The sequence below is a fragment of the Syngnathus scovelli genome, chromosome 2 (assembly GCF_024217435.2).
Source record: "Syngnathus scovelli strain Florida chromosome 2, RoL_Ssco_1.2, whole genome shotgun sequence".
Classification (NCBI taxonomy): Eukaryota; Metazoa; Chordata; class Actinopteri; order Syngnathiformes; family Syngnathidae; genus Syngnathus; species Syngnathus scovelli.
In genome coordinates this window covers 28,595,001-28,622,500 of record NC_090848.1, presented here as the reverse complement: position 1 = coordinate 28,622,500, position 27,500 = coordinate 28,595,001, and the positions used below count along the sequence as shown (strand labels likewise).

Here is a 27,500-nt window from a genome sequence, read left to right as displayed (position 1 = left end):
CTCAGAAAAGAAAAGTTGACAAGGAGCGCCGTGTTTTCAACAAGACATGGATTGCCAAGTATATCTTTACAGAAATGAAAGGTAAAGCCGTGTGCCTGATTTGTGGTACACAGGTCGCTGTGTTTAAAGAATATAATTTGAGTCGCCACCACACGACCAAGCATGAGAAAAAATACATCTGTCTGATGAACAGGGCGCATCAGAGGCTGATGCATTGCTAGCAAAACTGCAAGCCCAACAAGGACTTTTTATCAAACTTCACACCCAGAGATGCAGCGGGTTTGTCATTTGAGGAAAATTTAAAGAAGTTAAGAATAAATTGTACTGATTAATGATTGTTTTTTTATTTGACCTATACACCACAATTTCACATAGCTTAATATAAATATAAACAGAATAATTGTATTCTTCTAATTACCAGTACCAACTATTTAAAATGATTTTGTGCATTTTACAATGGAAGAAAATTGAGCAGGTTTAAGTTATCGTAGGTGTGGCCCTCTGACACAACTCAGGTTTTTCATGTGGCCTTGTAAAAATTAATTGCCCACCTCTGGTTAGGAGGGTGCGGGTTCGATTCTACCTTCAGCCCTCCCTCTGTGGAGTTTGCATGTTCTCCGGGCCCGCGTGGGTTTTCTCCGGGCACTCCGGTTTCCTCATGCTTGGTAGGCCGATTGAGCACTCTAAATTGTCCCTAGGTGTGAATGTGAGTGCGAATAGTTATTCGTCTCTGTGTGCCCTGCGATTGGCTGGCAACCAGTTCAGGGTGTCCCCCGCCTACTGCCTGATGACTGCTGGGATAGGCTCCAGCATGCCCGCGACCCCCGTGGGGACAAGCGGTACAGATAATGGAAGGATGGATGGACATCACACCCGTTGGGGCGGGACAAACCAAACAAGGTAATGGGTGTTGCCAAACGGAAATACGAGTAATAAACATGGTGGATTCGCAAATCCGCCATGTTTAAGACAAATCCATCTTGTTTATTACTCGATAAAACCTTTGTAGTCCAAACAACTCAAGGATGCCGAAGTGGAGATATCAAAATGTTGCGTTGGATGCATCAATCCACACAAATCATTGCACAACATCAGAACCTCAAAGAAATGCTTGGTCAAGTTTCATTTTTCAAGCAGTGTTCCCACGTCTGTGGGCAAAGTCCTCCTTGTTAAGGAGTGTTTCAGAAATCTTTTGTCAGTATAGTGAAGGATTTGCAGAAAGATCTCATTTCATTGATAGTTCAGTTCCTTCAATCTTTGGAAACGACGGACGCAATAAAGCTGTAAGATTGAGATGACACCAAAATAATAAACTGTATTTCACTTTAATAATATTGTGTCTGCACTCGTTTTCATAGCATTAGCGTTGGCACCTTTATTTGCCACAGACACGTAAGTGCCTGCCTTGCATGTCAAGCACTCAGCTTCATAAGGATCACAACCCTGGGAAAAGCACGGGAATTTTTTTATTCAACCTCTCCGCGAACGTGCATTTTCGTTTCGGCATTGCTTGTAAAAACACTTGGCCAGCCCACCCTACTTCGTAGCAAAGTGAGTAGATTTAGACTAGAAGGGCGTGACTTATTTGTGAACGATACAGAAAATCCTGGAATTGATTGAAATTGAACGGAGTAGCAATTCTATTGACAATGAACTGTGCATGTATTCTGTTTGAAGCAGTTCAACAAAATCCCGGACAATTTTTAAATTCCCCCTGGACATTTTTTTTGGGGCTCAAAAGTCAGAAAAAGAGGACGTCTGGTCACCCAAACTACAAATATGTTGGGGGAGGCGCACATCTTGCGGCCTGGGGTGTGTGAAGTAACTCATTTGCATTTAAAGAGACCGCACCAAAACGGCTTGCTCTGAGCCGCACCTCAGAACAAGTAGAAAAGAGGGACCTGTGATGGTATCAAAAGCGAGGAATTCAGACAAAAGCACCATTGTTCCACTTTATATAGACCACGACTAAATGAGTAACACATCAAACTGTAGACTTTATTACTTTTTGGGCTTTAATATGTTACGTCAGGCACATTTTCAGTTCCTTGTTTGTGTTTATGTAACGTTAGCATGCTGTACCTTCAGCCTGTTGTTGCCTATTCTATTTTTATTTGAAATTGCCTTTCAAGATGACATGTCTGTTCTTGGTGTTCGATTTGACGAAATAAACTTTCCCAAAAAATGCGAATTATATACTGTATTATTTGGACTATAAGTCGCGGTTGTTTTCATAGTTTGGGTGTGGGCGCGAGTTACACTGAGGAGCGACTTATATGTGAATTTTTTCACAAATTTTTGAAATTCAAAAAAAAAAAGTGAAATCGCGATAAACGAACCGCGATGTAGCAAGGGATTACTGTAATTTGAACTTCAAGTGACGTCAGCTGCGCGGCGGTTGTTTACATGAAGGACAAAGATTTGATCACGGGATGACGAAGATGACGAAAGGCCCCACATACGACCGGCCTCATTAGCGGCTTTGTTTGTAAGTGACATGGTCGATGAAGAATTTGAAGGATTTAATGATTTGGAGTGACACAGAGGTTTGAAAAACTATTATGGCTGTTAGATAAATTGTATATATATGTTATCATGCGTTCCTAATGAGTATTATTAATAAAGTTATTGCACAGAATGCTTGCTGTTTCGCCTTGCAGACGTCCACCAGTCCACAACAAGTCAAACGATGCTGTCTGGAGCTTCCTGACCTTCTACATCTCTGGGAATCCAAGAAAGCTGTTGATAGCTCAAACTATTTTGTTGATGTCTGCACATGGCATTTTGTCCTTGCACTCTTTTCGTTTCTCATGACATCTTGTCTGCGACTTCTAGTTTCACATAGAATCTCGTTTCTTCTCTCATGAGACAAACCCCACGCTTCCCCCCCCCCCCCCCCCCCACCTATCAGGGGCTAGTCTCACATTGTAGGTAGGGCATTCCTAAATAAAAAGAGTGAGGAGTGTAAACAGACCTTTAGTGTAGTCGGATTGCTGTAAGTCTGAATGCACTCCTCGCGAGAAAAGACTCAATATTCTGCCTCACTGGTTTTGTCTGCTGATCCTTTTGCTGATTTTGAACCTAACAGATTTTTGGGGGCTCGTTCCGGGGTCTCAATAGACCTATTTCGGGATTCCAGCTGACTTTTCGACCCAGGACAAGTCCTTGGCCAAGGCATATAGAGGAAACCCTTTTCACGGGGCTGACTCGATCAGTCGGCTGGACGCCGGAGTGGTTGACGAGATCATCCGAGGAGAAGGCCCAGCAGACTGTGAGTACAAATCTTGATTCTGTTAGAAGTGATGAAAGTGCAGTGACAAGAGGTCACTTAAAACCTTGACAATTCTAGACCCTATCAAGTGCAATTAGAAACAGTTAAATTCCGCTGGGATGATGGAGTCCCCTGACTTATAAGTCAGTTAAATTCCATGGGAGAGCGGACCCATCTGTTTTCTAAAGAAGTACAGGTAATTTGGAGCAGTTAAATTCCGCTGAGGTGTCGTGGGGCCTCCTAATTAACCTTCCTAATGTGTTAGCTTTCTGCTGCCATTTTTTCTTAACTCTCGTTTAGCTGGTTTGGCTTCTTTATCCATGAAAGAGTTTTGTTAAGATCCATGGGAGGGCGGACTCCCCTGCTTGCCTGTGGGACGATAAGAGTGCGCATTGTGTGTGTGTGTGTGTATGGTTTGACTGAGAGTGATCTCATTTGAGCTCTCCTTTGTGTAAAACACACAGGATTGTAAACAGTGGCTTTGTGTGGAAACAGAGGAAAGTAGACTTACCACTCATTGAATATTTTACCACTTTCCTGTGAATTAAATTGGCTGTAGGACACTGTAGGTGCCATTCGAATTGCCAACTCCGAAATTTGGAGAAATAAACCATGGGAAAATCAAATAGCAAACGAAAGCCGCTACCCCGACATGAATTAAAATGCAAGGGGTCGACACCGAAAATATAAAATATCTTGACAAATGCATATTTTGGACAGAGGTGGTTGCATTATGCGACGTGGCGGTGGCGAGGCTCTCCGCACTTCAGTTGCTCCCCCCACCCTTGTTATCAGCTGGGAAGATTGTCATGTCTATGTTGTGGGCCCGTGTGTTTGTTTGTGTATGTTTGTCTTTGTGTATCAGTTCGTTATAAAGGTTGCGTTAAATTGGTGCACGAAAACGGTGTGCTAGACAATGGTTTATCACATTTGCATTGTTAAATGTAAAAATTAGAAATTATAGAATAATATGACGGTTGTGGGCAGAAACTCGTCCGACGAGGAGAGTGCCCAACACTCATAAAAATGTGAGAGTAAGAGAAAACATACATTGTAGAACTGGATAAAATTAAGTTAATGATTAGAAATCAAAGGTGTTATTATTATTCTCTTATCCCGTGCATTGCAAATGTCTTCCTGATGCAGATAGGTTAACAGGCTAGGACTTTAGTGAGGAGATAATTTATCAATTGATGGGGGTTAGTAACTGTCCAAATTCTAGTCACATGTTTTGAGGGACCACAGCAACAACATTATATTTAATTTGCAGGCCATTATTTAGTATGATATGACAGTGTCTAGCTGAGTAGACTGTTCTATCATAAAAATGTGAGAGTGAAGGAGGAAGTTTGATTCGTAATCTGACATTTGGGTCCCATTTTGAAGAGCATAGATTGTTTTTTTTGTTTATTTTTAAAGATATATTTAACAGTTTATCTCGGTGCAGTAAGGATATAGCAATTTTGCAAGACTTAAAATTAAAAATTAAAAAGCAAAATTACATTCTCATTTTCCCAGATGAGAGGAAAATTGAACGATAAGGAAGACGAAGAAAAGATAAAAAAGAACTTGCTGTTGTACAGACAGGAAGATGATGACACAGTGTCAGCGCGAGCTCGCTTAAGAACCGCAGCTGAGAATGTGATGAATGAAGATGAGGAAAATGATCAAATTACAAAGACAGATGTTGTGGCACGGCAAAGCGAACCATCCTTTCCGTCTTTGTACCCCGAATTAGACAACTCATTGCTTCCTATAATTTGAGAGGTGATGAAGTACAACAGGTTTTCATGGCATCTTTAACCAAACATTGGGCAAGCGTTAAAGGCACCTGGAGTCCTTTTGATCTCCAGGGCCGTCCATTGGAATGTAACGGGGTGCCATTACAAACAGAAATTGACCAACTATTGGGCAGGATAAAAATAAAATTCGAACGTAGAGCAAATTACACAGACATTGGCCGAACCAAACAAAAAGAAGATGAGTTGTTTGAAGACTTTAGACACAGACTAGAAAAAGTGTTCAAAGCCAATAGTGGCTTGGAGCATGGAACTGATGTTTATGACCAACAACTCAAAAATGCTCTACATGCAAATTCGCCATTACAAATACAAATTGACCAACTATTGGGCAGGATAAAAATAAAATTTCAACGTAGAGCAAATTACACAGACATTGGCCGAACTAAACAAAAACAAGATAAGTCGTTTGAAGACTTTAGACACAGACCAGAAAGAGTGTTCGACTGATGTCTATGATCACCAACTCAAAAATGCTCTCCATGCAAATTTGCGACCAGTATTATGTCGACAACGAATAAATTCTGCGAATTTTTTCCCTATAAAATGGTGCCGTTTGGGTTTGAAGTACATGGTCGCTTCAAAGGAGGAATAGCATGATTTAAGATACGCGGTTGATCAATGAGAAGGCTATCCCTTGTGCCAGGGGTGTCAGACTCATTTGTTCACGGGCCGCGGTTTAGTCATGGCTTCTTTTGGAGGGCCGGTATGACCCGAGTAGATGTGTGAGCGCCTCATATTGTGGGAGGTGCAGAACAAGCTGACGAGTACCTCGCTTTCGAATCAGACAAGTACAAACTGGTCTAATATTTAAAATTTAACATATTACTAAAAGTGAAGATAATTTGCGATTCGAGTGATGGCACATGTATATGAAGCACAATTTGACACCTGTGCCTTATACAAAGGTAAAGTTGGATTGGGATTTGATGAAACGGATATGGACATCCACATATTCCATTAGAGTTTAAATTGCTTGCAATGTAATTGCAAATCAGTTAACACCTGTGTGATTGATTGATTGATTGATTGATTGATTGATTGATTGCGTGAGTGAGTGAGTGAGTGAGTGAGTGAGTGAGTGAGTGAGTGAGTGAGTGAGTGAGTGAGTGAGTGAGTGAGTGAGTGAGTGAGTGAGTGAGTTTTCTGTCGCCTACACGTCATCTTTCTTGCATGGCTTCGTTGCTGTCTCAGCCGCACCTGACCGTTGAAAGATGCGAGACACTCAATCCTGCCACTCTCATTCCCCTTCCTGACGACGGCGGATTCCATGATTGTGTCGATGCTGCTCAACAGATTGCAAAGGCTCGGCCTGATTTGGAAGATACACCTCTGCCAGATGGTCATGTGGTTTTTGTTGATGGGTCTTCTAAGAAAAATGAATCTGGTGTGACCCTTACTGGGTATGCCATTGTTACTGCCGACGAGGTTTTGGAGGCTGCTAAACTGCCATCCAATATGTCGGCACAGGCCGCTGAGCTCATTGCTTTGGCTGGGGCCTGCAAATTGTTTGCAAACAAGTCCGTCACTATCTGGACTGATGGTCAGTATGCTTTTGCTACAGTGCACGTTTTTGCTCAGCAGTGGAGCAACCGTGGCATGATAACTTCTACGGGGGAAGCCCGTCACCCATTCCGTAATACTAACTCAACTTTTGGATGCTGTCCAGCTACCTTTAAAGGTAGCGGTTTGCAAATGTGCTGCTCACACTGCAAGCTCTGATCCTGTTTCTCTCGGTAATGCTTTTGCTGACAAATCCGCTAAAGCCGCTGCAGAGGGCCTGCTCCATGTCCTCTCGTCTCTCACAGCTCATGATTCGATGTCACACATCTCCCCTGATGTGTTGCTTGACATGCAGTCTCAGAGCCCCTCCCAGGAACGGCTCTCTTGGGAAAAACGGGGTGCAACTAAAAACACTTGGTCTTTTTGTGTGACCTTTGGGCAAACCTGTCTTGCCTCGTAACTTGTTCAAATGGGCTGCTATTTCGAGTCATGGGGTCACCCATGTCTCGACGGGGGGTATGGTGAAACAAGTTGAAGCTATTTATACGACATACGGCTTTGCAGCTTTTTCACAACAATTTTGCAGAGCGTGTTTGATCTGTGCTAAACATAACCCACAAGGCAATTTAAGACCTCAGAAAGGGAAATTCCTGACTCCATTGTATCCGTTTCAGACAATACATATGGATTATATCCAATTACATAAATGTGAAGGGAAAGAATATTGTTTGGTCATAATAGACGCATTTTCTAAATGGGCAGAAACATTTCCTACCAAACATGCTGATGCACTCACAGTGGCAAAAGCCTTATGCAAAGACATCATTCCAAGATACGGTATTCCAGAAACATTTTACAGCGACAATGGTCCACATTTTGTAAATCAAATAGTGCATAACATTGGGAGAATGTTCCACATAAATCTAAAGAACTATTGTTCCTACAGGCCACAGTCAGCTGGCCTTGTTGAGAGATTTAACGCGACTATAAAAAAACAGATTAAAGAAATGTATGGAAGAAACCAAACGGCCATGGACTCAGTGCTTAGACCTGGTCAAAATTTACATAAATATTACAAGTACAACAGGGCTAACTCCCTATGAAACTATGTTTGGAAGGCCTTACAGGCTTCCTCAGTTCAAGAACACATGGGAGATCCCCGAGGAAGCCACGTTAGCTGATTACATGAGAAAAATGTTGGAACGTCAAAAGAATCTAACCAATAACACTGATGATGAACCCATTTCTCCGCAGGAAGACCCCAAAGTGGTACCGGGAGACTGGGTTTTGATCAAGAGTATCAAGAGGAAGAATTGGCATTCACCCAAGTGGGAAGGTCCCTTTTTGGTACTACTCACGACACCTAATGCTTTGAAAATAGCCGAACGCAACACGTGGATTCATTTATCTCATTGTAAAAAGGTGATCTCTGCAGACCCAACCTAAGTACGGAAGGTGAGCAAAGTCTGGTAATAGTGCCTGATCCTGGTGCCAAGATCCAGGGTTGACACGAAAGCTAACAGAAGCCAATTTCCAAGACATCAACCCGAAGCTCAGGGTGTTGACTCTGAGGAGATCCAAAAACATGAGCATTAAAGAGTCATTTGGTGAGTACTTTAATCGGGCTGTAGCCTGCGCAAAGTCTACCATGTGTTTTTGGTTGCTTTTGCTGGTTTGTGTTACCATTATATTTTTTTCGGGGGTTATTTTATTTGTATGGATAGAGTACCATGAGCCTCGAACATTCTTCTCTCAGGCAACTACCAACGCTAATTGTAATCGATATGGCTCATGGGGAAAAATTGCTAGACATAAGCGCGACACTAAATCCCCTTTTGATCAGGTTGTTTGTATTCCAGAAACCGTCCGCGTTCCAACTTGCGTACCATGGCTTTTGTCTTGGACTTACAATAACTCATTAATGTTTACTGTGGCTCCTAATACATCTTCTATTATTTTACCTATGAAAAGTTTGAAAGGGTTTCATAATGGTCACCCCACTACTGGAGATAAATGGCTCGGGTATTGGTGGTATTTAACTGGCCACCCGGTTAGCACCGGCTGGGGCACCCTTGTCACCACACAAATGCGAGAGTATTGGCCCTCTGGTTCCAGTGAAGAGGCTGTGTTCTTTGCTAAACGGGTGACTTTGAAAAATCAGGGCACAAGCCTCCTTTTGACTCTTACACTCCCTGATGGTCAAATTCGTCCTCCAAATGCCACCTTGTTTAACACTTCTTGTTGGGGTTTTCAACTGTGGGCTTGGTCCTCTGGAATCGATCCTCGCTTTCCTATTGCTATTTGCCTTAATAAAACAATGTCGATCGCAGTCCGTCTCGTTACAAATAATTACACCCTGTCAGCAGGAGCCAAAATCACAAGTATGCTCCTCACTGATGTAGACAGCTATTTTGTAGCCTCCACAGGAATAAGCGGTCAAACCAACAACTGGCTTCTTATGGCTGAGCAAGCCGCAAAGATGGCTAACACCAGTTGCATTGCATGCATGGGACCTCTTTTGAAAATCATACCTGCAAATATAGTTCCTAAGTGTGCTGTTGCTTTAATGTTAAACTCATCCATTTCACCCACTCATGATTGTTTTAAATGGGATAAGGTTTACCCTGTTGCCTCTATGACAAAATATAAACCCCTTTTTTCGTCCGATGTAGCTAAGGGTAATTTTACATGTATTAGATTACCTGGTACCGGTGAGAAGCTCGGCGCCCTACCTCCTCCATGGTGTGGGTCCATAACCAATGTCACTGCCCCTTTTTTGCCCATTGCTCGTAGTGATATTTGGTTTTGGTGTAATAGTAACAAACTTTATGATAGGCTGCTTTTCAACAGCTCCGGAATTTGCGCTTTGGTAACCCTATTGCTACCTGTTCATTTGATACCGATGTCCTCTTATGATCTAACATCTTTTGCTAAATCCGTAGTGCCCGCATTCTGGCCGAGAACGAAACGAAACGCCGAATGGCGGGGCGCGGCTAATCCAACTTACATAGACGCCATTGGTGTTCCTAGAGGAATACCGGATGAGTATAAGCTGGTGAATCAGATAGCAGCTGGTTTTGAATCCGCCCTGTGTTGGTGGTGTACTATTAACAAAAATGTTGACAGGATTAACTACGTCCATGACAACGTGCAGAGGCTTGGAAACTGGTCCGAGGCTGGTTTCAAAGCGGTCCACTCCCAACTGGCCGCTACTTCCCTCATGGCTTTCCAGAATCGAATGGCCCTTGACATTCTACTCTCTGCGCCATGTTCGGTGAGCAATGTTGCACGTTTATTCCGAATAATACTGCAGCCGGCGGAAGCCTGTCCCAGGCCCTTGAGGGCCTGCGGACCTTGAACGGGAAGATGAAGGAACACAGTGGGGTGGAGACAGAGGTTTGGACCGACTGGTTGAACGTGTTCGGAAAGTACCGCACCCTGGTTTCCTCTGCCCTGGTCTCCATTGCCGTTTTCTCTGCCATTTTGACCTTGCGTGGATGTTGTTGCATCCCTTGTCTCCGGTCTCTAATTAACAGGCTTATTACAACTGCTATCTCTCCACCAGCTGAGACTTTCCCGTTGCTCCAAAGGGATGACCTTTCGATCGACGAGGGTTCCTTCTCTAGTGACGACCCGGTCGGCGACTCTATTGTGGTAAACCTGTCCGGTTTGTTTCCTGACCCTAGCTTTGCCGATTAAGACTCAGTTTCCTCCCGAGTGTAAGTTAGTTCTTGCGAATTGTGATCCCTTGGCTGAAAATCTTTTTGAAGTGGCCATATGGGTGATGAGTTGGTCTCCGGGAACTTATGATAAAACAGGGGGGGATTGTTAGATAAATTGTATATATATGTTATCATGCGTTCCCTAATGAGTACTTATTAATAAAGTTATTGCACAGAATGCTTGCTGTTTCGCCTTGCAGGCGTCCACCAGTCCACAACAAGTCAAACGATGCTTCCTGACCTTCTACATCTCTGGGAATCCAAGAAAGCTGTTGATAGCTCAAACTATTTTGTTGATGTCTGCACATGGCATTTTGTCCTTGCACTCTTTTCGTTTCTCATGACATCTTGTCTGCGACTTTTAGTTTCACATAGAATCTCGTTTCTTCTCTCATGAGACAAAGCCCACGCTCCCCCCCCCCACCTATCAGGGGCTAGTCTCACATTGTAGGTAGGGCATTCCTAAATAAAAAGAGTGAGGAGTGTAAACAGACCTTTAGTGTAGTCGGATTGATGTAAGTCTGAATGCACTCCTCGCGAGAAAAGACTCAACATTCTGCCTCACTGGTTTTGTCTGCTGATCCTTTTGCTGATTTTGAACCTAACAATGGCTTTCATGCACGCCCGGTCCTGCTCTACAGAGCTCTCTTTCACCTCCGTGGATGGAAGTCGGGGGCCGGCGCTTGGCCGGGTGGCTGTCCAGGGACGGTGGATGGGGCTCGGACATGGCTTTTACGCACGCCCGGTCCTACTCTGAAGCTCTCTTTCACCTCAGTGGATGGAAGTCGGGGGCCGGCGCTCGGCTGGGTGGCTGTCCGGGGACGGTGGATGGGGCTCGGACACTGCTCCTACGCACGCCCGGTCCTACTCTACGTAGGTCCTAGCCACCTCAGTGGCTGGAAGTGCCACATCCGGGGATGGAAGTCCACACCAGTGCTTGGGGCCGTGTGGCGGTGAACTATTTATGTTATAGTTATTTGATATATTTTATTTCATGGAGCAACTTGTATATGTTTTTATCGTTACAGTTCAGTAGTTGTTGGCTCATTGAAGTCTTGTTTTGTTAAATAAAGAGCCGTTTACAAAACCCACATCTTTTCTGGTACTTTGTTAACGCTACAACATAGTTATATACTAGACGAGGCTGACGTCAGCGGCGCACGTGCGGCGCCGTTGTTGACAAAGGATGAGGAATTTGATTGATGGATTTAATGATTTGGAGTGACACAGATGGTTTGATAATATTATTGCTTATATAATAGTTATTTGATATATAATTTATATATCGTTATATGGGCCTGTGGAATGTTTTGAACTGCAAGTGCCGTCAGTGGCGCGCACCCGGCCGGCATTGTTGACATAAAGGACAATCGATGGATTTAATGATTTGGATTGACACAGATGGTTCGATTATATTATTGCTTATATAATAGTTATTTGATATATAATTTATATATCGTTATATGGGCCTGTGGAATATTTTGAAGTGCAGGCCTGTTCTCAGCTCTTCGTTTGTGTTTATGTCACGTCACGTTAGCATACCGTATCGTTTAGCCTGTTGTTGCTCGTTCATGTCTGTTCTTGGTGTTGGATTTTGTCGAATAAATTTCCCCCAAAATGCGACTTATACTCCGGAGCGACTTATATATGGTTTTTTTTTCACGTTATTGTGCATTTTATGGCTAATGCGACGTATATTCTGGAGCGACTTTTAGTCCGAAAAATACGATATGTCTTTTTCTTCTTTATGATGCATTACCTGCATTATCTACGAAACCGCAGCAGCACAAACGAAAGTTTCAGCAGCACAAACCAGCACAAAGGAAGCACAAACGAATGGTAGCATTTAGGGTTCATTTGGAGCAGATGGGGAGCTGGGTGAACTCTGGATGACTTATAAAATAATCTCTAATTAGTAAAAAACCGTTGCAGCACAAACAATTTTTTTTTACGGCACAAACCAGCACAAACGAAACAAACTATTTTCCTTAAATTCTGCATGGGGTGGGGGGCCAGCTTCACGCAGGTGCATTGCATTTTATGGCTGGTGCGACTCCGGTGTCATTTATAGTCCGGAAAGTATGGTACATCATATTATTGCAAGTCGATTGTGACGGTACTAGAGCGTAAGCGACTACATCACATTAATAATATTTGATCCAATTGTGTCACACTATAGTAAGAAGCAATAATAGGTACAATACAGCAAATATTGGTATTTGAGTCATTTAGGTTGATGCTGTAGCATATCAATAATTCTGTCATACATCACAACATTGATATCTAATCCGGGAGTATTCATACTGTATGTAGCATGAAAAATAATGATACAATGCAGTACATCACTACATCAACTATGACCCAGTTGTATTGATATTTTACTGTAAGACATTTTATTATACATTGCAATACTGATATTTAAAACAACTGTATGAACAGTACTGTTAATTAACAATGAAAAGCTGCAGCAGAGACTTGCTATTTGTTCCATTTACTGTATAGTATATCAATAATATTTGTGTATGCAATAATGAACATTAAAATCTATTGGTATTTCAGAGAGTTGTATTAATCCTGTACCATACTGTACAAGGCTCGAAAAAAGCAGTTTCACATCGCTGTTTGCGAAGTAATTTAGGTACATTGCCCCTAAAATGACATCATTACAACGCAAAACTGCAACTGGGCCAGCGCATTGTAGACATTAAATGTGCTCAGTATAGTGTCTACATTATATTGGAATAATGTATGCATTTGTTGTTTGTTTATATCTATCATTTATATCTAGCAGGCAAACGTATTTACCTGCTATTAATCATCCATCCATTATTTGAACCAAAATAATATTGCCTTTTCATGACTTCAAAGGATTTCAGGATTTTAAACATTGTTGGATGATGTGTTATTTCAAATATTCTAATGCATTTTGATTGCTTTAAACTTAGCATTGCACATTGCAATTATGATTCTGATCATCATTTTTAGGAATGGGGCGACACACAAATCCCATGAAACAAGATGTCTCATGAGACTAAGGCCATGAGAGCAAGACAAGAAATTATAGTTGGTCCACCGCTTACATTCACACAAAATGACGGTCGCACAAAAGCAAAAGAAACTCGAAAATAAACAATAAATGACAAATAACAATACATAACAAAATCTAATGCAAAAGATAAAAGTCATGGCACTATTTGACAACATTAGGAGGTACCGTATTTTTCGGACTAAAAGTCGCTCCGGAATATAGGTCGCATTAGCCATTAAATGCACAATAACGTGAAAAAAAAAAAAGATATAAGTCGCTCCGGAGTATAAGTCGCATTTTGGGGGAAATTTATTCGACAAAATCCAACACCAAGAACAGACATGAATGAGCAACAACAGGCTAAACGATAGGCATGCTAACGTGACAAACACAAACGAAGAGCTGAGAACGGGCCTAATGTAACATTCAGAGTTTTTCAAATAACTATTACATAAATAACACGTTTATAAAACCATCTGTGTCACTCCAATTCATTAAATCCATCGATCGTCCTTTATGTTAACAATGCCGGCCGGCCGCGCGCCGCTGACGGTGCTTGCACTTCAAAATACTCCACTTCCACTTCCACTTCCAATCCCTTAGACCTTTGTCCGTTGGGGCACCGCTGAGGATTTGACAGTCAGTTTTCTCCATTCCTCTCTGTTCTCCGCTGTTCTCAATAACTCGTATGTTTTTAGGCCTGTCCAATCCTTTATGTTGTCCTCCCATCTCTTTTTCTGTCTCCCTCTCTTTCTGCCTCCGTTCACTGTGCCTTGCAGGATCTCCTTGGCAAGTCCTGTTGATCTTGTGACATGGCCGTACCATTCCAGTTTCCGCCTTTTGACTGTCGTTAGTAGGTCGACGTATGGTCCGATTGCACTCTTTACACATGATTTTACCTCTTCGTTTGTGATGTGGTCTTCGTAAGATATTCCAAAGAGTCTTCTGTAGCATCGCATTTCCAGCGCCTTGATTCGCTTTTCTGTGTCTGCTGTTAGGGTCCAGGATTCACAAGCATATAGAAAGATTGAGATTACTAGGGAGCGCATTAGTCTGATCTTTGAGCTGGTAGAGATATTTTTGTTGTTCCAGATGGTCTTCAGCATGGTCATTGCATTTGTAGTTTGGGCAATCCTGGCAAGTATTTCGGGTTTAGATCCTTCATCTGAGACCACAGCACCTAGGTATTTAAAGTTGTTGACTACCTCTAAGGTCCGGTTGTTAATCTTGATGTCTCCGGTGAATCCGTTGGGGTTGTTGGTCATTAGTTTTGTTTTTTCTGCACTTATCTCCATGCCATAGTCTGTGGCTGTCTCTTCTAATCGGTGGATCAGGTCGACTAGTTCTTGTTCGTCGCCGGCAAGACCATCAATATCATCCGCAAAGCGGAGATTGGTGATCTTTCTGCCTCCAATGCTTACTGAGCCTTCATGTTGTTCAAGGGCCTCTGTCATTATTCTTTCAAGGAAGATGTTGAAGAGCATGGGGGATAGCAAGCAACCTTGACGCACTCCTATTGTTGTCCTAAACCACTCTCCTATGTTGTTTTGTAGGTATACCGCGCTTGTGGCTGTCTTGTATAAGTTCTCAATGACTGCAATTATATTCTCATTGATGTTATAGAGTTTCATGGTTGCCCAAAGCGCTTCATGCCACACGCGGTCGAATGCCTTCTTAAAGTCGATGAATACGTGGTAGAGATCCTGTTGGTGTTGCTGGTACTTTTCGCACAGTATCCGAAGATTGAATATTTGTTCTGTGGTGCTGCGACCTGGACTGAATCCAGCCTGTTCTTCTGCTATTATCTTTTCGGCTTGGGGCATTAGTCTTCTTAATATAACTTTTAGCATTACCTTACTGGGATGGCTGATGAGGCTGATAGTGCGGTAGTTTTGGCAGAGCCTTTTTTGAGAAGGGTGATAATAAGTGATTGTGTCCATGATGTTGGCCACTCGCCTGTTGTCCAGATGTTGTTGCAGATAAGTAAAAGTGCATCTATGATCGGGTCACCCCCCGCCTTGATCAGTTCCGCTGTGATGTTATCCACGCCCGGTGATTTTCCTGGTTTTAGTGACTGTACTGCTGAAACTATTTCTTCTCGCAGTATAGGGTCCTTGTGATTGTTTGTTGCTGCAGGCCAACATCAAGGACTTTTGGGTTGCCTTTTATTTTATGTGTGTATAGTTCGGAGCAGTATTCTGTCCATCTCTTTCTCACTTGTGCTTCTTCGGTTAAGCAATTCCCTTTGGAGTCTTGTATTATTGTGGTCCTTGATCGCTTTGTGGAGGTGAGGTCTTTGATTGTCTGGAAGGCCTTTTTACTGTTGTTTTTGAGTAGGCTGTCTTCAATATCTTTGCACTGATCTCCAATCCACGCTTCTCTCGCTTGGTTTATTTCTTTTTTTAACTCGTAGGTTGGTCTTTCTGTATTGTGTCAGGCCCCCTGTTGTGTTCTTTTTCCATCTCAGCTCTCTGCGTTTATCACATAGCTCCAATATTTCGTCAGTTATCCATGGTTTCTTCTTCGGGCGGTGTTTTCCGATAATGTTACTAGCTGTTTCAGTGATGGCTGAGGTAAAGGAGTGTGTTAAAGATTCTACATCTACATCTTCATTCAATGCGAGTAGTGGTGCAAATTTTCCTCCGATGTTGGCCTTGAAGGATTCCAAAATGGTAGGATCTTTCAGCTTTTCTAGGTTGAATTTTAGGCTGGTGCCCCCAGCTTTCTGGATCTTTTTCAGACGTAGGGAAAAGATCATCATTACCAGGCTGTGGTCACTTCCAATATCTGCTCCTGGGAATGTTCTTGTCCTTGCGATGTTTACACTAGATTTGAAGTGTTGTTGGATCATGATATAGTCAATTTGGCTTTGGTAAAGTCCTCCTGGGCTGAGCCAGGTCATTCTTCTTGATTTCTTGTGTGGCCCCAGAGTGTTCATGATTTTAAGTTCATTCAAGCTGGCAAATTCAAGAAGCCGCAGCCCTCTGTCATTTGAGATGTCATTACAGTAGGGTCCACATGTACTTTTCCAGTCGTTGAAGGCATCCTTTCCTATATGTCTTTTTTTGGTGTTTCGTCAATTACTTTTTGTAGTTGATGGTAAAAGTCTTCGACTTCTTCATCTGGGTGGTCTGTTGTTGGTGCATACGCTTGTATTATGGTGAGGTTGAAAGGCAGTGATTTCAATCGCATGGTTATGATCCGGCTGTTGATGGGTTGGCATGCAATTACTGCCCCTGTGACCTCTTTGTTAACAAGGAACCCTACTCCATGTTCATGGCGGTCTTCTCTGCCACTAAAATAGAGTTTATGAGTCTCTGGTGTGGTTCTTTCTCCAAAATTCTTGTAGCGCACTTCACATAGACCTAAGATGTTCCATCTGTATCGTTTCATTTCATGGTCCAGTTGTTCCAACTTCCCAATACCCCTGAGGGTCCGCACATTCCATGTGCCAATGACGATGTTGGTCCTGGCACGGATGCTCTTATTTGATCCATCAGTAGCATATTTTCCACTCCCGCCCTGACAGCCCTCGACGGAAGAGGCGGTCCTTTTTAACCCGGGCGACGACCGAGCCGGTATGGCGGAGGCCATATAACGATATATTAAATAACTATTATATAAGCAATAATATTATCAAACCATCTGTGTCACTCCAAATCATTAAATCCATCGATCAACAACGCTTGCGACCTGACCTCATCGTTATTCCCCGAATCTAGTATATAGCTATATTGTAGCGTTAACAAAGTACAAGGAAAGATGTGGGTTTGGTAAACGGCTCTTTATTTAACAAAACAAGAGTTCAACGAGCCAACAACTACTGAACTGTAACGATAAAAACATATACATGTTGCTACACGAAATAAAATGTATCAAATAACTACAACAAATAGTTCACCATCACACAGCCCCAAGCACCGGCGTTGACTTCCAGGCGTGTGCCTTGTACCTTCCATACCCGGAGGTGGCACTTCCAGCCACTGAGGTGGAAGAGAGCTCCATAGAATAGGACCGGGCATGCGTAAAAGCCATGATACTTTTTCAAACCTTCTGTGTCACTCCAAATCATTAAATCCTTCAAAGTCTTCATCCTCTGTGTCACTTACAAACAAAGCCTCTAATGACGCCGGTGGTACGTGGGGCCCTTCGTCATCTTCGTCATCCCGTGATCGAATCTTTGTCCTTTATGTAAACAACCGTCGGGCTGCGCCACGCCGCGCCGCGCTGCTGACGTCATTTGAAATTCAAATTGCAGTAATAATTTGCTACATCGCGGTTCATTTATCGCGGTTTCACTTTTTTTTAATTTGGAAAATTTATGAAAAAAAATTCACATATAAGTCGCTCCTCAGTATAAGTCGCCCCCCCACCCAAACTATGAAAAAAAACGCGACTTATAGTCCGAAAAATACAGTATTCTCCTACTCTTCCAAGAAGATGCTGTCCACAGAGCTGTTCCAGCGCATGACAATGTCCGCAATTAGTTAATGTGCGTTTGTGCCTTTAGACCTGATTCAAAAGTGCTGTTGGTGTTACGTGTCGGTGAAAAAAAATAAACGATACGCCTGACACATATACAAGCAAACGTGATACATGGCCAACGTTAAGACCAGCCTAACCAGCGAGATAAATTGTGTGTGTCTCGAGCACTTATGTGTGGCTTAAAACTAGCTACTATTGTAATGCCACATCCATGTTGCGAGCGTTGTCTGTCACAACAGCGACTCTGTGATTTGGCTGAGGAAGTTGCAAATCAGTGACATCTGCTATATTCACCTGGTGTGGGTCTCATAAAGCCAAAAGAAAATACATTTTATGCTGTGCAAGGATGGGAAATCTTGTGGCGTTCTAATCCTGCAAAAACCTTTATCATGAGATCTCGTCCCATCCTTAATAATTATTATTAGCATTAGTAGTGGAGTAGTAGTAGTAGAGTTTAGGATTACCAAATGTCATTTTAAACTTCTTTGCAACAGGGGTTCCCTAAAAAAAAAAAAATTCCCCAAGCGTTTACTCTCACCTCCTGATGAAAACATTGCTCATGCATCCCGTCAGGTTGCTTAAACTCTGATCGGGCATGCCCCCCAAGAAGGTGCGGCCCTCCAAGCTGGCCACCAAGCCACTTCTCCTGGTGTCCAGCCAGACAGTCTCCTTGGACTTCTCCAGCACATCATTCATGTAGACACGCACACTGAGGAGGATGTGAGTAGAGAATGCATAGAAGTTAGCGCACCTATAAGGTGAACTCCCTCTATCTGGCATACAGTATATGGATACCCGTTGATTTTGTTGTAGATGGCCACGTAATGACTGTTGTTATCGTTGTATGTCTTCTGTGTCTTCACTTCGATGTTGCCTGCTCTCACCACCACGTGACCTTCATGCAGAAACACCTGACAAATGCCTTCCTGAACAAGGATGGCATTTGAAACACAGAGGCACACACGCGCACTCACACACGGCCACACACACACACACACACACACACACACACACACACACACACACATACACACACACACACACACACACACACGGCCACACACACACACACACACACACACACACACACACGGCCACACACACGCACACGCACGCGCACACGCACACACACACACACACACACACACACACACACACACACACACACACACACACACACACACACACGTACACACGCGCACAGTTAAGAAAGGCCATAAAAACATGCACCAGCAAACACGAAGTGCAAGTGGCTTCACCTTGTCGTGATGGAAAAACATGAGTCCGTCCTTGTGCTCAGTCCTAAAGCTGAAACTGGCATAGAAATTGCTCCTAAATCCAGGAACATTGCTCAGCTCCATGTCCAGGTAGCTCTGACCCGAGAAGTGAGCCTCACGAGCCACCTGCGCATAACATATATTTCTTTTCACTCATATTGCAGCCACTTAGTTAGCCTCAGCATTTATCTAAGTCACACCTCCCTTCAAGGTCTGACTACTATGATTCTATAGTGTTAAACTAAACTTGCTTCTAAGCCCAGAAACATTGCTCAGCTGAAAGTCCAGGTAGCTCTGACCCGAGAAGTGAGCCTCACGAGCCACCTGCACATAACATATATTTTTTCTTCACAAATGTTCTAATTTTTATGTTATTGTGCAGCTCCACTCAGTTAGCCTCAGCTTTTAAGTCACACCTTCCGTACAAGGTCTGACTACCATGATCCTATAGTGTTAAGCTCTATGGAATAACGATGCCACTAAATCTAATATTGATATTGTGGTGCATTGCATTGTTATCCAGGGGCTATGTCACATGAATTCCGAGTGTGGAGCTGGAAACGCATGTGTCACATGCTTGTATTATGCTGTGGATGTGGGAATGACGGACTGGGTGATGGACGGTCCTAAAATACATGCATATATCTCCAGTCAAGACTGTCCACAATCAAACGCGTATCCGGAGATACTATTCGCAAATCTCTACTTTAGCTGGAGTTTGCAGGAACCTTTGTTTTTTTAATTACAAAAAGAAATTCCGGGGACATGTGGATGACAGCGCATATCACAGAAAATTATCTCCCATTTGAAAATATCCTGGCTACGTGTAGACCAGGGACGTGCGGTCAGAGGAGGCCTCCCCTGCCATCATGAAAAGGTTAAAAACAAATTCAATTGTTTTTATTATAAAGTCATTTTCCTTTTAATTTCAATAGTTTTGTATCATTTTGAACCAAAATCGCTGAATTTTTATAGTTATTTTAAAACCGAAGACGATTAGCTCGGAGGATCCAACTTCCTGCCTAGCCTCCTCTGAGGATTGCGTAATCACATGGCTGCCTATGTTGACAGGCTATGCAGTTAGAAAGAACTGCTCTCTGTCTTTATGTCACTGTTTAAGTGTTCAAACACTGTGGCTATATTAACTAATTTCCGTAGTTAAGCTGATGTATTGAATATCTAGTGTTTTTTTGTCATGTCTGTAACGTCGTGTTTCTTAAGATGAACAAAACGGCTTTGAAAAGAGACCTTACGGAGGCCACGAAAAAAGGTTCTCCAGCCTTATGGCTGGGGGTGCAAGTGATCCCGGGATGCTTCATGCGCCTACCTGTAGAATAAGAGATTTCCAGTTAAAATTTACAGTGAGCAACTGAGGAGCAGTCGTCCATTTATTTCGTTTCACATTTGTTTTTTTTTTCCCGTTTTTACATTTCGTTTTACAATGGAGGATTACATATTCAAACGATTTTCAACTATGGATTTTCGGTCGAAGCAGGAGGTCACCAGTAAAGGAAGAGCAACTCCGGAGTTAAAAGGTTTGATTCGGACAACGGGACTTCAGAACGGAGTGGTACGCACGATCGAAAACAAGTTTCTGATTCCATGTGCTTTATTGAGTGTTTTTATGTGTGAAGACTGCTGATATGAGATTTTAATTAAAATAGTTCAAATGAAATAATGAATAAGCCACACTAGAGCAGCGTTCTCCAACCTCTTTTGTGACACGGTTAGGTGCCGACCAAATTTTACCGTGGGGGGGGGGGACCTCAGTGCCTCCCCAGTCATGAACCTCACCGCACGTCACTGGTGTAGACAAGGCTAAATTAACTACATCTGATGAAGGTTATTTAAATGCTGAGCCACAGCAAAAGAGCTGTGGACTGGATTATATAGCAAATTTACTGAAACCCAACTAATTTATGTGAAAAACGACTCATTTCCACATTTTGGCTTTATGGACGAGAAAAGAGCTAGCTTCTCTTATTCCAATTCGAACTATTTAAAGTACAGTGATCCCTCACTACTTCGCGGTTCGTTTATCGTGGCTTCACTGCACCACTTCCAGCCAAAAACAAAAGTTGTTATAATAAGAGTTCTAAAAACATATTTGCAGTGTTGTACTTTGTTATAAAAGTTGTTATAATAAAATACTTCTAAAAACATATTTACAGTATTGTGCCTTGTTATAAAAAGTAATAAAAGAGTCCTAAAATCATATTTACAGTATGTATACTTTAGCTACAGCTACATATACTACATCTACAAAATGCGCATAGCGCTGTTATGGTAACTTGTGACCACTAGAAGTCCCTGTTTAACCAAGGTTAACAACAGAACGTCACATCTACATGTTACACACACACACACACACACGCACACACACACACACACACACACACACACACACACACACACACACACACACACACACCCGCACCCACAGACGCGACACACGCACACACGCACACACACACGCGCACACACACGCACACACACACACACACACACACACACACACACACACACACACACGCACGCACGCACACGCACACGCACACACACAACACACACACACATTTTCAATATTTATACAATATTTTCTGTATGTTATTTATACTATTAATGTACAAACCGGATTCGGTTGAAGTTGGGAAATTGTGTAAAATATATAAATAAAACCAAAATGATCTGAAAATCTTTTTCAACCTATATTCAATTGAATACGCTACAAAGACAACATATTTAATGCTCAAACTCATAAACATTATATTATTTTTCAAATAATAATTAACTTAGAATTTCATGGCTGCAATACGTGCAGTAGAAGCTGGGAAAGGGCATGTTTACCACTTCGTTACATCACCTTTCCTTTAAATAACACTCAATAAACGTTTTGGAAAAGAGGAGACCAATTCTCTTAACTTCTCATGTGGAATTCTTTCCCATTCTTGCTTGATGAACCGCTTCAGTTGTTCAACAGTCTAGGACAGGGGTCACCAACCTTTCTTAAACGGAGAGCTACTTCCTGGGTACTGATTAAGGCAAAGGGCTACCAGTTTGACACACACTTCTGAAATAGCCAATTTGCTCAATTTAGCTTTCACTTTGTGTTATTATTGTCATTTCCAGTTCTCATGTATGTGTGATTTTAACAAGAATAGCAAAAATAAAGTCAAACCTCGGTTTTCGACCACAATCCGTTCCAGAAGGCGGTTCGAGAAGCAAATCGGTGGAATTCCGAATCCATTTTCCCCATTACAAATAATAGAAAAAAATTTAGTCCGTTCCAAGACTAAAAAAAAAAAAAAAAAAACTTTTTTTTTTTTTAAACATTTTTTTCATTTGCGCATTTTTCTCCGATCGCGCAACTGCGGAGCACCACCGAACGCGCAACCGTAGCGCGTCGCCGACCGCGCAACTGCACAGCGCTGGTCGCATTATTGTGACAGAGCCGTCGCTGAAATTTAGAAAATATTTTTAAAGTCCTGATGTACTTTCTAAAATTTAAGTGGACTTCAGTGCTCGGGGAGCTTTATTTGGTCCGATCGCGCAACTGCAGCGCGCCGGGCGCTCAGTGTCGCATTGCTTTAAGAGCGTCTTTATGTTATAGGATGGCTTAATGCTCCCACTTGCTTTCTTTGGAGGCATGATTAGGGATTAATACAATCCTCAAAGTAACGAAAATACAATTACTACAGATTCAGTCGGCATTCGGGCCGCGCGGTCGGGTTTTCTCGGGTCCTCCCGGCTCATCTCGTGAGGTTCGACCTCCGAATTTTGTTCAACAACCGAAGCATAAAAATCTCGAATTTTTTGTTCAAATTCCGATTTGTTCGAGAACCGGGACGTTCGGAAACCGAGGTTTGACTGTAAAATAAATAGATGCAGCTCACTGACAAGTGCCGCTATTTGAGCTAATTTTAGAACAGTCCTGCGGGCGACTCATGCGGACCTCACGGGCTACCTGGTGCCCGCGGGCACCGTGTTGGTGACCCCTGGTCTAGGGTGTTCCGTGTCATATTTTACGCTTCATAATGCGCCACACATTTTCAATGGGAGACAGGTCTGGGCTGCAAGTGGGCCAGGGGAGAACCTTGACTCTTTTACTTCGAAGTCACGCTGTTGTAACACGTGCAGAATATGACTTGGCATTATCTTGCTGAAATAAGCAGGGGCGTCCATGAAAAAGGCGTCGCTTGGATGGCAGCATATGTTGCTCCAATATCTGTATGTACTTTTCAGCATTTATGTTGCCTTCACAGAAATGTAAGTTACCCATGCCATGGGAACTAATGCACCCCCATACCATCACAGATGCTGGCTTTTGAACTTTGCGTTGATAACAGTCCGGATGGTCCGCTTCCTCTTTGGTCCGGGGGACACGACGTCCAGTGTTTCCAAAAACAATTTGAAAAGTGGACTCATCAGACCACAAAACACTTTTCCATTGTGCATCAGTCCATTTTACATGAGCTCGGGCCCAGAGAACCCGGCGGCGTTTCTGGATGTTGTTCATAAACGGCTTTTGCTTTGCATGGTGTCACGACTCGTCCCCGATCGTGTCATAGTTTTGTTCGTGTGTCTGTGTGCTCGCCCCTCCCCTCCTGTGTGCCCATGATCAGTGTGATTATTCCCACCTGCCTCTCGTTACCTGTCATGTATATAAGTCCTGTCTGCCCCTCACTCCCTGTCGGATCATTGGTTGTGGTCATTCGGTGTTGGATTTATGTTATGTGTTCATGTCATGATGTTTTTTTTGGATCCTGGTTCCTGTCATTGGTAATGTCACCCTGTCCTTTTGTTTCACGTCTTTTTGGTCAGTCTCGTTGTTAGGTTTTGTTAGGTCATGTCAGTTGCCGAGTCTGTTAGTTTGCCTTTTTGAGTTCACCAATAAACCCTGGTCCAAGCTGCACTTGGTCGTCCTGCTCCATGCTCCACCCGATCGTGAGACATGGTAGAGTTTTAACCTGCACTTACTGATGTAGTGACGAACTGTATTTACTGACAGTGGTTTTCTGTAGTTTTTCTGAGCCCAATTGGTGATTTCCTTTACACACTCATGTCGATTTTTAAGACAGTGCCGTCCGAGGGATCGAAGGTCACGGTCATTCAGTCTTGGTTTCCAGCCGTGGCGCTTATGTGCAGTGATTTCACCAGATTCTTTGAACCTTTTGATGATATTGTGGACCGTAGATGTTGAAATCCCTAAATTCCTTGCAAGTTTGCGCTGAGAAATGTTGTTCTTAAACTGTTCAACTACACTGCTCAAAAAAATTAAAGGAACACTTAGAAAACACATCAGATTTCAATGGTGAAATTGTTTTGGGGACGTCTATACTGATATGGACAGGAACAAAAGGATGCCACATCTTTTGATGGAAATAAAAGTTTTCAGCCTACAGAAGGCTCAGTATATAGACACCTCAAAAATCTAAGTGAAAAAATGATGTGGCAGGCTCGTCCATTTTGCCTAAATTCAATTTCTGCAACTCAAAATTCTTTTCAATATCTTGTATGGCCCCCCACGTGCTTGTATGCATGCTTGACAACATGCACCTAAGGAGACGACGGAGGGTGTCTTGTGGCATGTCCTCCCAGATCTGTCTAAGGGCATCAGTGAGCTCCTGTAAAGTCTGAGGAGCAACCTGGCGGCGTCTGATGGACCGAAACTGTCACGTCTCGTCCCCAACTGCTCCACTATGTGTCTGTTGTCTTGGTATCTGTCTGCGTGCTCGCCCCTCCCCTCCTGTGTGCCCATGATCAGTGTGATTGTTCCCACCTGCCTCTCGTTACCTGTCGTGTATAAAAGTCCTGTCTGCCCCTCACTCCCTGTCGGATCATTGGTATTGGTTACTGCTGGTTTTGGTTGCTGTCGTGTCGTCTTCATGTCCTTTTGGTTCCTGTCGGTGTCAAGAATGTTTTCGTTGAGAGGTCATTTTGTTTTGCTAAGTCATGTCAGTTTACCGAGTCTGTATTTTGAGTTCCGCCAATAAACCCTGGTCCAAGCTGCACTTGGTCGTCCTGCTCCATGCTCCACCCGACCGTGACAGAATGATCCGACCACTACAACGACCAGCGCTTGGACCCCCCCTCCTCCATCAGATCCTGCTGCAATGCCCAATCCACGACCGCCAATCCGTGTATGTTCCAGCGCCATGGGCTTCGCGGCATCGTTGGGACTCTGCTGCCGGAACGCCGGACCCGTGGCCACCATCGGACTTTGTTCCGGCGACGCTGGACCCGCGGCTGCCATCGGAGTGCTTCTGGCGCCAGCGGCTTTGCGGCCGTGATCGGACTCTGGTGCCGCGACGCCGGACCCACGGCCGCCGTTGGAGTGCCTCCCGGCGTCATCAGACTCACGGCCGCCATCGGGCTCCACCCCAGCGTCGCAGGACCCGCGAACGTCGCCAGACATCCAAGCCAGCTGCGTCGGGCCCGCGATCGTCCCTGGCTCCACTCCCTCTGCTGCGGCGTGTGATGGCTCTTGCCGCCGCGCACAGCCCCGCCTTCCGAATGCCGCCGATCACGGTACGGACTTTGTGAGTGGCCGCCGATCGCGGTACAGACTTCCGGAGTCGCCGCCAATTGCCGTACGGACTTCCTGAGTTGCCGCCGATCGCGGCACAGACTTCCAAGTCGCCGCCCGGGTGCGGTTCGGTTCGGTTCCCCAAGTCGCCGCCCGAGTGCGGTGCGGTTCGGTTCCCCAAGTCGCCGCCCGAGTGCGGTGCGGTTCGGTTCCCCAAGTCGCCGCCCGAGTGCGGTTCTGTCCCCGCAGTCGCCGCCCGAGTGCGGTTCTGCCCCCGAAGTCACCGCCAGAGTGCGGCTCTGTCCCCTAGGTCGCCGCCGGAGTGCGGTTCTGTCCCCTAGGTCGCCGCCCGAGCGCGGTTCTGTTCCCCAAGTCGCTGCCCGAGCGCGGTTCTGTTCCCCGAAGTCGCCGCCCGAGTGCGGTTCTGTCCCCCAAGTCACCGCCAGAGTGCGGCTCTGTCCCCTAGGTCGCCGCCGGAGTGCGGTTCTGTCCCCTAGGTCGCCGCCCGAGCGCGGTTCTGTTTCCCCAAGTCGCCGCCCGTGTGCGGTTCGGTTCCCCAAGTCGCCGCCCGAGTGCGGTGCGGTTCGGTTCCCCAAGTCGCCGCCCGAGTGCGGTGCGGTTCGGTTCCCCAAGTCGCCGCCCGAGTGCGGTTCGGTTCCCCGAGTCGCCGCCCGAGTGCGGTGCGGTTCGGTTCTCCAAGTTGCTGCTCGAGTGCGGTGCGGTTCGGTTCCCCAACTCGCCGCCCGAGTGCGGTGCGGTTCGGTTCCCCAAGTCGCCGCCCGAGTGCGGTGCGGTTCGGTTCCCCAAGTCGCCGCCCGAGTGCGGTGCGGTTCGGTTCCCCAAGTCGCCGCCCGAGTGCGGTGCGGTTTGGTTCCCCTAGTTTTTTTTTTTGGGACGTCGGGAGACGTCCCTTGTGGGGGGGGGGGTTCTGTCACGTCTCGTCCCCAACTGCTCCACTATGTGTCTGTTGTCTTGGTTTCTGTCTGTGTGCTCGCCCCTCCCCTCCTGTGTGCCCATGATCAGTGTGATTGTTCCCACCTGCCTCTCGTTACCTGTCGTGTATAAAAGTCCTGTCTGCTCCTCACTCCCTGTCGGATCATTGGTATTGGTTGCTGCTGGTTTTGGTTGCTGTCGTGTCGTCTTCATGTCCTTTTGGTTCCTGTCGGTGTCAAGAATGTTTTCGTTGGGAGGTCATTTTTTTTTGCTAAGTCATGTCAGTTTACCGAGTCTGTATTTTGAGTTCCGCCAATAAACCCTGGTCCAAGCTGCACTTGGTCGTCCTGCTCCATGCTCCACCCGACCGTGACAGAAACATTATGTCCCAGAGGTGTTCTATCGGGTTTAGAGCAGGTGATCGTGAGGGCCATTCAATTGTGTCAATTCCTTCATCCTCCAGATACTGTCTGCATACTCTTGCCACATGAGGCCGGGCATTGTCATGGATCAGAAGGAACCCAGGACCTACTGCACCAGCGTAGGGTCTGACCATGGGTGCAAGGATTTCATCCCAATACCTAATGGCAGACAGACTGCCGTTCTCTAGCCTGTAGAGGTCTGTTTGTCCCTCCATGGAAATGCCTCCCCAGCCATCACTGACCCACCACCGAACCGGTCATGCTGAATGATGTTGCAGGCAGCATAGCGCACTCCTTGGCTTCTCCAGACCCTTTCACGTCTATCACAGGTGCTGAAGGTAAACCTGCTCTAATCTGTGAAAAGCACAGGGCGCCAGTGGCGGACTTGCCAATTCTGGTGTTCTATGGCAAATGCCAATCGAGCTCCACGGTGCTGAGCAGTGAGCACAGGGTACACTACAGGACGTCGTGCCCTGAGGCCACCCTCGTGAAGTCTGTTTCTGACTGTTTGGACAGAGACATTCACACCAGTAG

The 27,500-nt window shown here is 44.6% G+C and overlaps 1 protein-coding gene across 6 annotated transcripts in view; it reads right to left on the bottom strand.

Annotated features, from left to right (window-relative positions):
• Window positions 1–27,500, bottom strand: part of lama5 (laminin, alpha 5) — a 463,481-nt gene that overhangs the window by 9,310 nt on the left and 426,671 nt on the right. For 4 of the 6 annotated variants that reach the window (XM_049753593.2, XM_049753594.2, XM_049753595.2 and 1 more), the window contains 3 exons: window positions 19,068–19,211; window positions 18,604–18,734; window positions 18,347–18,517 (listed from right to left, as the gene is read on the bottom strand). In XM_049753593.2, the coding sequence (XP_049609550.1) occupies window positions 18,347–18,517; window positions 18,604–18,734; window positions 19,068–19,211 (446 nt within the window). The other 2 variants (XM_049753597.2, XM_049753598.2) reach the window with 2 other exon arrangements.